Below are 12,617 nucleotides of genomic sequence, written 5' to 3'. Positions count from 1 at the left end.
CTCATGCCTATCTTGCCTGTGTTGTCCTGGTCACCTTTGCAGGAAGACCCCATCTAGACAATACTGTTTAGCAACAGGACTGAACCTTCTCCTTTTGTAGGCAATCTTCTCAGTATTACTGTAGATACATGACTATCAAAGTGTTCAGAGATATCTTTGTAACCCTCCCCAGCTTCACGAAAGTCTTGATCATAGATCTTCTGAAGGCTCTTTTTGTACAAGGCATCGCTCACACCAGTCAGTGCTTTTTGAGAGCATCTAACTCAAAAATAGTGTGTATTTTTAGAGGGTAGGGAAACTTAAACCAACACCTGTAATCTTGCCAAAAGCAGCTTGTCTACAAACATAAACTCAGGGAGAAACAATTGCGGGCAGATGCACATTGACTGGACAGGGCAGAGAAGGTGTAATCCTGTGTTAAGTTTTAACTGTATGCATAACATAATGAGAGCTAGTTAGAGCGAGAGACAGTATAAGCCTGAAGGGCACTTCAGCTGCATCGAAACTGAGTTTGTGGCCTTGAAGGCATATTCAATACTTTGGTGGCAGGATGAAGTTTGAGGATGTTCTTTTGGAAGTCAATGGTTTCGGACGATACCAGGCGCTCATCTTGACCCTTAGCTTTCTTGGCCGTTTCAGTTTACCATGTCATTTCATGTTAAACAATTTTATAGCAGCTATTCCATCACATCATTGCGACATCAATGGTCTGGACACCGATGGTGCCTTCGCCAATCTCACTGCTGAGCAGAGGCGGACTGCCAGTATCCCATTAGAACAAGATGGAGAACCCTCATCCTGTCTGATGTTTTCCGAGCCCCAGTTCCACCTGCTGTCCAACTCCTCCAACACCACCGACCTTCCTGCTGCTGAGCTGTGCCAGAATGGATGGGTATTTGACAACAGCACTTTCAAAAGCACTCTTGCCTCAGAGGTAAAACCTATATGTCTAGCCGTTTTATCTGTGCTTAGAACATTTCATTTTTGTCAGTCTTTTAAACTTTTGTTCTTGGTACATTTCTTTGTCAGTGGGACTTGGTGTGTAAGAACAAAGGCTTGAACAAAGCCACAGCCACCATTTTCTTCATAGGAGTCATGTTTGGAGCTTTGACTTTTGGGAGCCTCAGTGACAGGCACAGTATTATTTCATGTATTGAAGTATAGCAAATGATTACAACCATATTGCAGGAAAATAGAGAACTGACAACTGTTGTCTTGCAGGTATGGAAGGAGGAATATGCTGCTTGTCTCCTACATATTGGGGATGGTCTTTGGATTGATCAGTGCCTTTTCTACCTCCTACATAATGTTTGCTGTGCTGCGGTTCCTCACTGGCTTCGGTATCACTGGCATACCCATTGTCTCCTCTGTGCTAGGTGAGCGAATGCCATCTGTTTGACTTCAATTTTGTTTCAAAGCTCAGGACTTAAATGTTCATGGACGTTAAAAATAGACCAATAAGATTAAATTGTTGAAATGAAGTGGTGAAAATAGTTGAAGTGCATTTCAAGACACCTAAGAACAGTGGACTGTAATTGTGTTACATAGAATTGAATGCACATTTAAGAAAAATCAGTTAAGGTCACTTGTCTTGGTCAGTTTTTCCTGTGGTACCTTCCCGTGTCATCCATTAAAAAGCATGAAAATGCAAAAAAATAAAATAAATCACAGCACGCTGGGTATTGAAGCTGAATCCACACAAGTTGCAGAGACATAATACTGTTTGTTGGTCATTGTAATTCCCAGTAAAACAAAATGGAGCAGTCCTTGTTCGCCAAATCAATGAATAATTATGCTAAAAAAAAGTTGTAAAAAGAGATAGCACCCAAAAAGGTGAGCCAATGCTGATCTGAGGGCCGTAGAGGTGTGACCTACTTGTACTCACTTGCTGGGTATAGTCTGTTAAAAAGTGCCTTAATGCAAATGCAGATGGAGTGTGGTTTACCAATGCTTGTTAATTTGTACATCAGTCTGTTGGGGATGGTGCTAAAGTCCATGAAGAGCAGCTGAGGGTATAGCTCCCTTGCTTCCCCAGATGGCACATAGAGGGCTATGACTTGGCTACCATATCCACAGTAAAGTGTTGAGGGTCAAATGTCCAAAAGTGTGTGTGTTTATTTTGTTTTGAAAACATGTTATCACCACAGGGGAGAGTGGTGCTACTGGCTGGTAGTCATTGAGGGAGGTGATTTATTTAAATTCCATTTTAATTATAGTCTGGTAAAATGCTGTCTGACAGCTGAAAGGCTACCAAGACCCAAGGAACCAGTTTGGGAGAAACACTATTTGGCTGAAAGAGCTTATGATGCCATACGTATCTCAGAATACAGTGGAATATCCTGTAATAAGTACAACAAAATTGAGTGGACGTTGTTTACGTGAAACAATAATTAGAATTAAAAAAGAGAAAACGAGTGATCAGAGATTGAAACTTGGCCCCCTGGCCAAGGCTCTATGCACATGTGTATGAAAAGCGTCAGCAGTTAAGTAATGGAAGGGTAGCTGCATAGCACAGCCTAGTATGCAGGTAGTGGGCCTATGCTTATGTTTAATGTGGGACCATTATGTCGGTTCATCTAATTTGCACATGTTCCAGTTGTGGAGTGGGTCGACATTGAACACAGAAAATTGGTGGGTGTTGTGGACAGCTTATCATGGACATTTGGGCATCTCACTTTCCCCCTCATCGCCTATTGCATCAGAGACTGGAGGTGGCTTACCATTGCTGTGACGTGTCCAGTCATTCCAGCCATAATATCCTGGTGGTAAGCATCACGTAATGTACCATGCATGTGTAACTGATGTCGTCCTGAACAGTTGACCAGACCTACCGTTCAAAGCTCCAATTCTGCATGGGAGACACTGTACGATAACACTGAGCTAAAGGTCCAGACAGATAGCTCAGTGCTACCGATCAGGGCCGCTGACAGCTTTCCCTGGGCCCAGGACAGCGTCATCTGAATGGGCCCCTTACCTAAAACATACAATGTAATGAGGACCCAATTCTGGGACCCCTATCTCCATGGGCCCGGGACAACATTCCCCTGTGCCCCCCCTTGTCAGCGGGCCTGCTACCGATACTGTATGAGGCTTTGGGAGGGAGGTTTACTAACGTTCTACCACCGAATTCTGCTAGTTGGCATCTGTTACACTCACCCCCCACCCCCCCCCCCCCCCCCCCCCCCCCCTTAACCACACTCCCATCCAGGTCACCCCACCAGTGTAACCAAGGTCATCCTGATCTTGTGCAGTTTACCACTCAGGGCCCGCCCGAACCACTAACCTACCAGTCAATAGCTTAGCACTACCAATACTGTTTGAGGATTTCAGAAGGGAGGTTTACGTTCTGCTGCCCAAGCCTGTTAGTTGGCATCCCTTACATATGCAAACAAGAAGGGCAGTGATGGGTAAGCGGTTAGGGTGTCAGACTTGTAGCCCAAAGGTTGCCCGTTCGACTCCCGACCCACTAAGTTGGTGGGGTGAGTAATCAACCCGTGCTCTCCCCCATCCTCCTCCATGACTGAGGTACCCTGAGCATGGTACCGTCCCGCCGCACTGCTCCCTAGGGGTGCCATTGAGGGCTGCCCCCTTGCACGGGTGAGGCATAAATCCAATTTTGTTGTGTGTGCAGTGTGCAGTGTTCACTACTTGTGTGCTGTAGAGTGCTGTGTCACAATGATAATGGGAGTTGGAGTTTCCCAATGGGCTTTCACTTTAAAGAACATGTTGATTTGTTTTTTGTTGGTATCACGATATCATAAAAGGTGTGGTTTTCACTTCTGTTATCTCCATGGGTGCCAGGTGGGTTCCAGAATCCGCCAGATGGTTAATTGCCACGGGGCAGCTGGAGAAGGCCCAGTATTATCTGCATAAATGTGCCAGAATGAACCAGAGAGAGGCGACCTCCACTAAACCTGAGGTAGCTGTGACTGATGTTCCATTCATAAACTAAGTTCATAGGTGCTTCCCAAACTGGGGGCCAGGACCAAGAGTTGTATCATGGGGGTACTGCAGAGGGGTTTCCGGAGGACAGTTAGCAATAAAACGTAATGCTTTTATAACATACAACCATTCGATAAGTTGGTTAGTAGCAGTATTCAAAGTAGGACATTTACTTTTCTGGTAATTTCGAATCAAAATGTAAGTGAAAGCCCACCTGTGAAACATCATTGGCTACAAGTCTGACACCCTAACTGCCTACCCATGACTGCCTAAAATGTAGCCATAGTAAGGGACAAAAAAGTTCGGCTTTTGGAATACGATAGGGTGTTGCGAAATTAATTTTATGTTTCAAAGGTGGTCCCAGCAGAAAAAATTGTGAACCTTTGAACTACAGGAATAGTAGTTTTATTTAAGTTGTCTCAAAGGCTGTTAAGTTGCATCAACAGGGTTTTACTACAAAGTTATGGTGCAGTAGGCACCATAGACTTGTAAAAGTTATTTTCCCCTCAAACACTTTCACTCCTAATTATGTGTTCCTCTTTCTGTGCAGAACCTTGCCTTGATTGTACAGCCTGACAAGAGTGGAAGGAAGTACACTTTCTTGGATCTAGTGAGGACACCAAAAATGAGACAACTGTCAATATTGACAGGCCTTACATGGTACAGTATGGGACAATGGGGTCCCTAAACATGTCTGTTAAAGTGATGGTTAACTAACATACAGTATAAAAAATGAATTGACCACTGAAGTTGCTATAATGCTTTGTCCCACAATTTGATTCTAAAACTGGAATTGGATTCTGGAATGTTGCCAGGCCTCATGTGATACAGTATGAAACTCCCTGAGTGATAGACCCCTTAAACATATCTTAAAGTGAGGACCGTTTTAAAGTGATACTTAATATACTGTAGAAAAAGGAGTTGACAATTGAAATTAGTTCAATGATATCTGCTACAGCTTATGCGTCATACTTCATAATAATAAGTTTGAGTAATACTTAACTTGTGTCCAAAAGGGAAATTATTTTGCTGCATGATCATCCACACATCCATATTTGTAAGACAGCATGTGACTGTATGTAACTGACTTTGACTTTGATCATTGTCATCCCTCCAATGTCAGGTTTGGGGTTGCTTCAACAACCTATGGAATCCGTTTTAACATCACAGGATTCGGAGTAGACATGTACCTCACGCAGTTCATATATGCCGCCATTGATCTTCCTGCGAAATTCTTGGTGTACTACCTGCTGGAAAAGTTTGGTCGCCGCAAAACTGAAGTAGGATCTCTCTTTCTGACGGGTGTCTGTCTTGGTATTAACATATTTGTTCCCAAAGGTATAGTATATACACCCTTTCTATTATAACCCTGTGCTTTATTCTCTATGTGAGAAATGTGGGAATGCTACGCACAGCATGTCCAGAGAATGATGATGTGTACAGACATAACTGGTGGTAAACCCATTTAAGTGATACTGCACCATTTCTGGAAATAAGCTGACTTTACATCTCCCCTTGAGTTAATCAACTGACGTTTACCTTTCTTTAGTTTTTGTAGAGATTCGGGTGAGATTACTTCTAGTTCCATCCAAATTAGGGGTAACAACATTGTTCACGCATTTCTAAGCACTTGCAAAACGTTTAACAGACAGTAAGGATGCTCTATTGGTGCTTTCTTAACCCATTGTGTCCTGGAGCAACATATACGCTACATTCAGGTTTTGAGCTGTTTTATTATCAATGTGGGTATGTTAGAGCTGAATGAACACATTCTAGTGTAAAATGAAGGTTCTAGCTATTAAATGCAACTTATTCCATGTTTTATGTGCTTCAGAGGCTGAGATATTTAGGTTTTAAAAGGGAGAGGGCACCATTTCCCAAAAAGGGCTTAGGACAAAATGGGTTAACAGAACACTGTTAAATGTGGGTTTAGTTTGAAAACATTGGTAGCCTGTCTGGCACAAGGCAGACAACGTGCATCAGAGGCTTCCGAATGACAGGTTAAGCAATATTTCCGTTCGATTAATGTTTAAAGCAATGACTGAATACATTTCCACATTATATGTACAGTATGTCTCATTAAAAGCGTATATTTCCCCAATATTTTCTGTAGCTCATGCAGCGGCACGGACCATAGTAGCAACTCTGGCTAAAGGCTTCTGTGGCGTGTCTTTTGGCACAGTGGTTCTCTACTCCTCGGAGCTGTACCCTACAGTAATCAGGTGAGCAAGAAGGCACTTGTTGCCATACACAGAGGCGGTTTTAGGGTCAGATGGGGCCCCAAGCGAAAATGCAAAAGAATGAACATTTGAACCAAAGTCGCCACTACTGTGGTAAAGTGTGGGCTGTTATTCACAATCTAGGGACTTGGGGGGGCCCCAAGCGGCTGCCTGCCTTGCCTGGTGGCAAGATGCACCTCTGGCCATACACCATGGTTGACAAACTCAAATTCAAAGTGGGCCAAAAGGGAGCATACCTATATTCCCCGGGTCCGATGTTCCTGTCTTTGTATTGGACCGGGGAACTTAGGGCCCCTTTTCTAAAGAAGGGTTGTATCTTCCCTGTATTGTATCTAACCCTTCCCAAAAGCATCCCTAAACTTTACCTGTCAGTAAAGCAATGTTCAAAAAGTCAAAGAATGCGCGCACATCAGTGGCACAGGTGCTGGACCAAACATAAGATTACTGAAAATAAAATAAAGGTCTGCAACACTGTTAGATGCTCCCAAAGATTTAATGGCACGACGTTTCGGACTAACCGTCCTTCATCACAGTGCATAGGGATGACCCTGGCCAAAATCACAATTTGGGATAAAGTTGGGGGCAGACATGGCCTAATGGTTAAGTAAGGTGGTCTAAAGATCAGTCGATTGCAGGTTCGAATTCCATCCTTACCTCTCCCTACACACCAATCCATAGCTGAAGTGCCCTTGAGCAAGGCATCTAATCCCCACGTTGCTCCAGCGACTGTAATTAATACCCAGTATATAAGTCGCTTCAGTAATGTAATGTACCGGTAAGTAAGTGGTGGGCTGAGCGCAATATTTATTTTTTCAAATAAAGATGGATTGAAGTTGTGCATAAGGTAGTTTAAATTTGCCTGCTCATATTGTATGTATATGAGTCAGAAATGATCACTCTCAGCACTTGTATTTGTATGTTCTCTTACTCTGACCTGGGACTACTCACAATCACTGTAACTCTAAAAATGTCATGCTTAAGTCATATTACTATACTGTATATTCATGGTCAATGTGGGCAAGTCGTTATACATATTTGAAATGAATGAAAACATTAACCCATGTGCCAGATTCAGCCCCCAGGCCTGATTGTGACATACATGTCCTATATGTTCTGTACAATCAGTATATATATATTTTTTTTGAAATTGTGCTGTTATTGGTGCTATTCACGATAATGTGATGAGTTGTGCTTTATTGTCTGTGTGTGTGTGTGTGTGTGTCCCAGTGGCAGAGATTCGTCCTATGGAGCTGGTAGTGGAAGGTCCGGGAGCATTGGAGGGAACATACACAACAGGGCAGATTAACCAAGGCGGAAGTGCAGTTCAGGGCAATTTGGAAATCGTAGTTGCAATGGCAGAAGGCAGGTCAGAATTCACGGAGCAGAGGAGTAGTCATTGTACAGGCAAAAGGCTGGTCCGTTTTCCGCTAGTAATCAGGAAGTCAAAAGGCTCCGGGTTCAGAAGCAGGAGTCAGAGAAGTGCGTAGACAGGCAGGTTAAAGGTGCAGGCTTTGCAGACGCTCTGACAAAGTGTAGCTGAAAAACAGGGCTTTATATACTGTAAATGATGAGCAGGAAATGCAGCGCAGCTGGCAAGTGGCAGCGCAGCTGGCAAAATCATAACAAAGATTTGATATTTATTCACTGCATCATTTAACAGGCAAAATGGGATGGGCTACAACTCCTCCATGGGTCGACTAGGAGTGGCAGTAGCTCCCTTGATCCTGCTCCTGGATGATATCTGGGCCAGTCTTCCTCAGGTCTGTGTGTGTTTGTGCGTGTGTGCGTGCTCTCTGTTACACTTTAATTTGTATTCTATTCTTCTATACTGTAATGTAAATATCCCCCTCCTTATTATATTTTTTGTTAATATTTCTGTAAGTAGTCCACTGTGTTGTATAGTATCCCTTTACTGTCTGCACTGAAGTGAGCGCTTTCAGTCTCACTGTGAATGTGTATGGTGTAAATTTGTATGTGTGAATTGGGACGATAAAAGGTATTCTATCCTATAGGTGGTCTTGTGCTCTATTGCCATTCTGACCAGTCTGATTGCCAATTTCCTGCCAGAGACCCGGGGCAAGTGCCTACCAGAGACCATTGAAGACATTGAAAGACCCAAGGTACTCGTGTCAGAGACTAATGAAAAGGTAGAGACACTTCATAAGGAGTTTTTACGGATATGCCATATGACGTAAGATTCTAACCTGCGATCCTATGGCAACCATGTTCCTTTAGAAGACTAGGAGAATGAATGGTGTTCAATGGACAGTCACATCGACTTGATCGTACTTTGTTGCATAGGTGACGTGGTTCGATTTATCTTGGGTATCATTTTGAAAATTCTTGCTCTCGTCTCCCCCACCCAATGAAACAAGTTTTTTTCTATCTGTAACATTTCAGACAGATAATTGGCATTTAAGATAATTTGATATCGGTGGTAATGTTACACAATTTTACAGAAGTACTTCAATTAACTTTAATTTGTTTTTTTAGGTGTGACACAATTGGATTTCCAGTTACCAAGATGGAAGGAACAACTTGCGAATAATCTTCAATAAATGTTCAATTTGCTGGCATGCTACACTGAACTACTTCCACATTGACTGATTTGTCCATAGGATGAACCTTTGTGGCAAATGCTCTGCTAATTGCAATGTTACGTCTTTACTGTACTTTGGTGAGGACAGTCAGGGACTGCCCGTTTTTCCGAAGCTCTTTTGTTCCGACCTCCCAATAATCTGACAATTTCTTCAAAATTTCGTAAGAGCTTCTCGATTTGTTGTTTCACTGACATGTAATTTTGAAATGTAATGGAGGCAAACAACTGCACATACAGCAGCAAAGGAGTCTGAAGAGATAATCCTTGTACTGACGTTTCCTCACCAAAATAATGGGATAACATTGCAGGGTGTTATTTCAGAACTAGAACACATTGAATGTTGACGTTGCTGAACGCAGCCAGATGATGTAAATCAGGTTACATTGAACGACCTTGATGCATGAAATGTGCTATAAACCATACCTGTATTATTTAACCTTACCTTACAGTATTTCCAATATATATTATATCCAGTAGCACCACCTCCCATAGCAACTGCAGCTATGACAGTCAGTGCCATGGCTCTCAACACTGAAAATGAATACAAATCAGGGTATTTTGTAAGCCGTACTTAATGCCTATGTACCTATAGAAATGATGTGTACATATAGGACTATGGTATGATGTATTAGGCCTACAAGGAAATTTCACCATATACGAATGTTCTTGAAATACACTGTATTGTCACAGTATATGGGTCATTCTACGAAGTCCATGGATTCTAAGTCCATGGATTTTATTTGCCAATTCCACTATTAACTGCATCCAATGATGTTTTGGACATTAGCACACATTTATCTTTACTATAATACAGAAAGTGTAGACATGGCTTTATTTCCCTCAGCAAGAATTAATATTTAATACTGGTTTTGGGCGTTTTCATGCCGTCCTGTTTTCCGAATGTCAGATTCAGTCTTAATATTAGCATGTAAAGAAACTTGTTTTGCCCAAGACGATTGCAAATTGATTCACAGTAATCATCACAATATGACAAAACTGTCAGAAAGACCACTGTGCTTTCCATTATACATGAAATTTGCCATTTTGTGTGTATCCACAAAAACTGTGTTAACTGTGTCACGGTCTGAAACCCCCCCCATAAATCATTAATGGTTTGGTCTTAGGCCATACGAATAACATCATGTGATGTCATAATCTCTTTGGCAGGATATGGGAAGACTTTTTGGTAAGTTTTGAGCTCAATCCTTCCATAATTTAATCCATTCTTTTTCATGTTCTCATAGCGGGAAAATTGCCTGTCAACTGTGTTATCAACATATTCATAAGAATCTGAATTAGAAATCACATGTAGAAAAACACAGATAAAGCATACAAATACATGAATTGATTAAGGTGTTGTGGTGGAACTTCTGAGGTCCTCAGTTAGCACAACACCATAAAAAAGGCTGAAGTGTCAAGCCGTGTTACCGTCAATGGTGTTACGCATCAGCCATGACAGTTAAGGAGAAGTATGTTTTTGCCAATTTATCTCCATATTGACCGACAAACAAACAAAATAATTTGTGTTCTAGGTAGATGGGTTTGTCTGCTCTGTTTTTCTCTCCTAAAAAAAGTGCCGATTTGTTCCCCTGCACTGTTGACCCTAACACAGTTGAGTAACACGGTTGGCTGTTTTGAAAGTGTTTTTGTGCTATTGATCCCTTATGTGTTGGAAAAATCCTATGAACAGACACTGGGGACTATCTCTGGAGAGGGAAGTCTTGTGTAAGGAGGGTGACTAAATTCAAGTCAGACGTTACAGGGATTTATAATGAAAAATGTATCAGTCTGTATCACAGTGAATCATAAAATCCTACTTATGAAGCTCAACAATCACATTTTCTATATCAGTTGCACAGATTAATGACAACATTATTGTTAAGGGACATAAGCACTTTCAAACGTATGTTGTTTCAACTCTGTAGTATTTTTTATATATGTTTGAAATGACAGTATCTGTCCATAACACTGTTGACAAAATAATCAAGCAGATGTTCGCTTTCATGAGAGTATGAGAGTGTTAAGTTTAGTTTAGTTTAGTTTATTTGACAGGGGGCATGTACGTACAGGACAACTCCAGTACCAGAGTTAGCTACAAAGCTAATTTGCATCCATGAAGATGTAGAAGTAGATGTACCGTAGGACAGTTGTTGTGTAGATTCCAGTTAAAGGACAAATCCGGTGTAAAATAGCTTAAATGGTGTTAAAACATGATGCTGGGGGGCGCTGTGGCGCAGCGCGCTAAGCCCCCCACATTTGGGCTTGCATGCCCACCCTCGGGGACCCGGGTTCGAGTCTGGCCGGAGTCATTTCCCGATCCTCCCCTGTCTCTCTGTCCCATTCGCTTCCTGTCACCATCTTCAACTGTCCTGTCAAATAAAGGCATAAAAGCCCATAAAAAATATATATATATAAAAAAAACATGATGCTGAGGGCTAAGTTTGGGTGCTTACCTTAACTCCATTCGGGCCTTGCATTGAAAAATCCAGCGCTAGTTAGCCGATGCAATGGGCTTTTGCTGTGGTTTACCAGAGCATGAAGTAGCCATCGTTACAAATCTCTACTTTACACCCATTTTACAACGCTCAAAGTTGCCCAAAACTTCATTCTGTAGAGTTACAGGGTTGTTGACATGTATAACGAGGCATAGAGAACTTAGTAGTCCACCGTTTGTTTAGAAACAACGCCATTCTTACAGGGTGTTGCAACCGCCGAGATAGCCAAGTCCAGAGATAGCAAAAGAGGCATGTCCAGTGTATCAATCCATGCCTGCAGTTCACCTAGAGGGTGCTGTGGAGAGAGTGCAGCCCATAGACATAGATTAACCTAGACTGGCAATGGGCGGTTCAAGGCACTAGCAGAATTTCGGATTGACTGGGCACAGACATCTTTGCGATTTTCGCGCACCATCGGCTCCTCCCACAGACATAGCTCCTCCTAGTGAAGACTATCAGAGCTGTGAGCCATAGGAATGCATACGATTTCAAACGGTGACTACAACGTTATCAAAGTGTGTTTCAATAATATTCTGTAAGATTTTGACAAATCGTAACATCTAAATTGTCACTCCAGGAATGGAATCACCCTCACTACCACCACACGTTTTATAATAGACCCAGAAGTTGAGCGGTCTTGCCAGATCGGACGGTTTACCGCCAAATCGGGCCGTTTAGGAAGGCGGTCTTCGGGTAGAAAAGGGCACACGATCATCTCATCTGGCAACCCTGCCGAGACTCTATTCGTTGCAGTAATGCAGGTTACGGTTTGAGGATATTTTGTGATACTGAATCGGTCATGCTTGTATGTATGCAACTTATTTGGTATAATTTACTCTGAGTTATTGACAACTATGTACATAGGTGTGTATATAACCCGTACGTCCAGTAAAGCTGACTGTGCAAGCTTCCCAGAAGACGCTGATGGTAACCTAGCAACATCACGAGCCCAGACAGAAAGATATTCAGACCCTCGTCTTCGCATGTAATGGCATTGTACAACATTATGTTGTGTTGTATTATATGATGTTGTGTTATATATTATTATAGATACACAACACATACGGCAAACGAAGCATCACATTATTTTTGACACTTTTAGAAGTTCATTTCACATACAGGAAGAACTTTGCTTATGGACTGATGACGTCATTACGTAAAAGTTTGTGGTTACGGGAGTCTTCACCAAGATGGCGGTCTGCTTTGGTCTGACTGCTGAGAAATCCGAAAATGTCGAGGCCCATTGCCAGTCTAGGTTAATCTATGTCTATGGTGCAGCCCATTCATCCAAATGGAGTCTGCACTTACTCGTTGGCGCCCCTAGAGTGCAGTACCACCCGA

General features: G+C 42.3%; 1 protein-coding gene across 2 annotated transcripts; it reads left to right on the top strand.

Annotated features, from left to right (window-relative positions):
* The first annotated feature begins 479 nt into the window (after nt 1–479).
* On the top strand, nt 480–9,209 carry LOC134441750 (solute carrier family 22 member 7-like). Of its 2 annotated transcripts, none has more exons than XM_063192144.1 (11): nt 480–934; nt 1,030–1,133; nt 1,222–1,376; nt 2,597–2,765; nt 3,802–3,919; nt 4,493–4,602; nt 5,066–5,280; nt 6,056–6,164; nt 7,843–7,942; nt 8,195–8,302; nt 8,676–9,209. In XM_063192144.1, the coding sequence occupies exons 1-11, from the start codon at nt 551–553 to the stop codon at nt 8,679–8,681; spliced, it is 1,578 nt and encodes a 525-aa protein (XP_063048214.1). In that variant the 5' UTR covers nt 480–550; the 3' UTR covers nt 8,682–9,209. The 2 variants fall into 2 exon arrangements, with proteins under 2 accessions (XP_063048214.1, XP_063048213.1); XM_063192143.1 differs by having other exon boundaries at nt 8,195–8,329.
* The last annotated feature ends 3,408 nt before the right edge of the window (nt 9,210–12,617 follow it).

This window comes from Engraulis encrasicolus, chromosome 24, assembly GCF_034702125.1.
Source record: "Engraulis encrasicolus isolate BLACKSEA-1 chromosome 24, IST_EnEncr_1.0, whole genome shotgun sequence".
NCBI classification, from domain to species: domain Eukaryota; kingdom Metazoa; phylum Chordata; class Actinopteri; order Clupeiformes; family Engraulidae; genus Engraulis; species Engraulis encrasicolus.
This window is presented reverse-complemented; position numbering and strand designations above follow the sequence as displayed.

Excerpts from the sequence above, each read along its gene's own strand:
- LOC134441750 (XM_063192143.1), top strand. The coding sequence starts at position 551 with ATGAAGTTTGAGGATGTTCTTTTGGAAGTCAATGGTTTCGGACGATAC. Across the intron at positions 935-1,029 it reads AAAGCACTCTTGCCTCAGAG|TGGGACTTGGTGTGTAAGAA; the intron begins GTAAAACCTATA and ends TTTCTTTGTCAG. Across the intron at positions 1,134-1,221 it reads TTTGGGAGCCTCAGTGACAG|GTATGGAAGGAGGAATATGC; the intron begins GCACAGTATTAT and ends GTTGTCTTGCAG.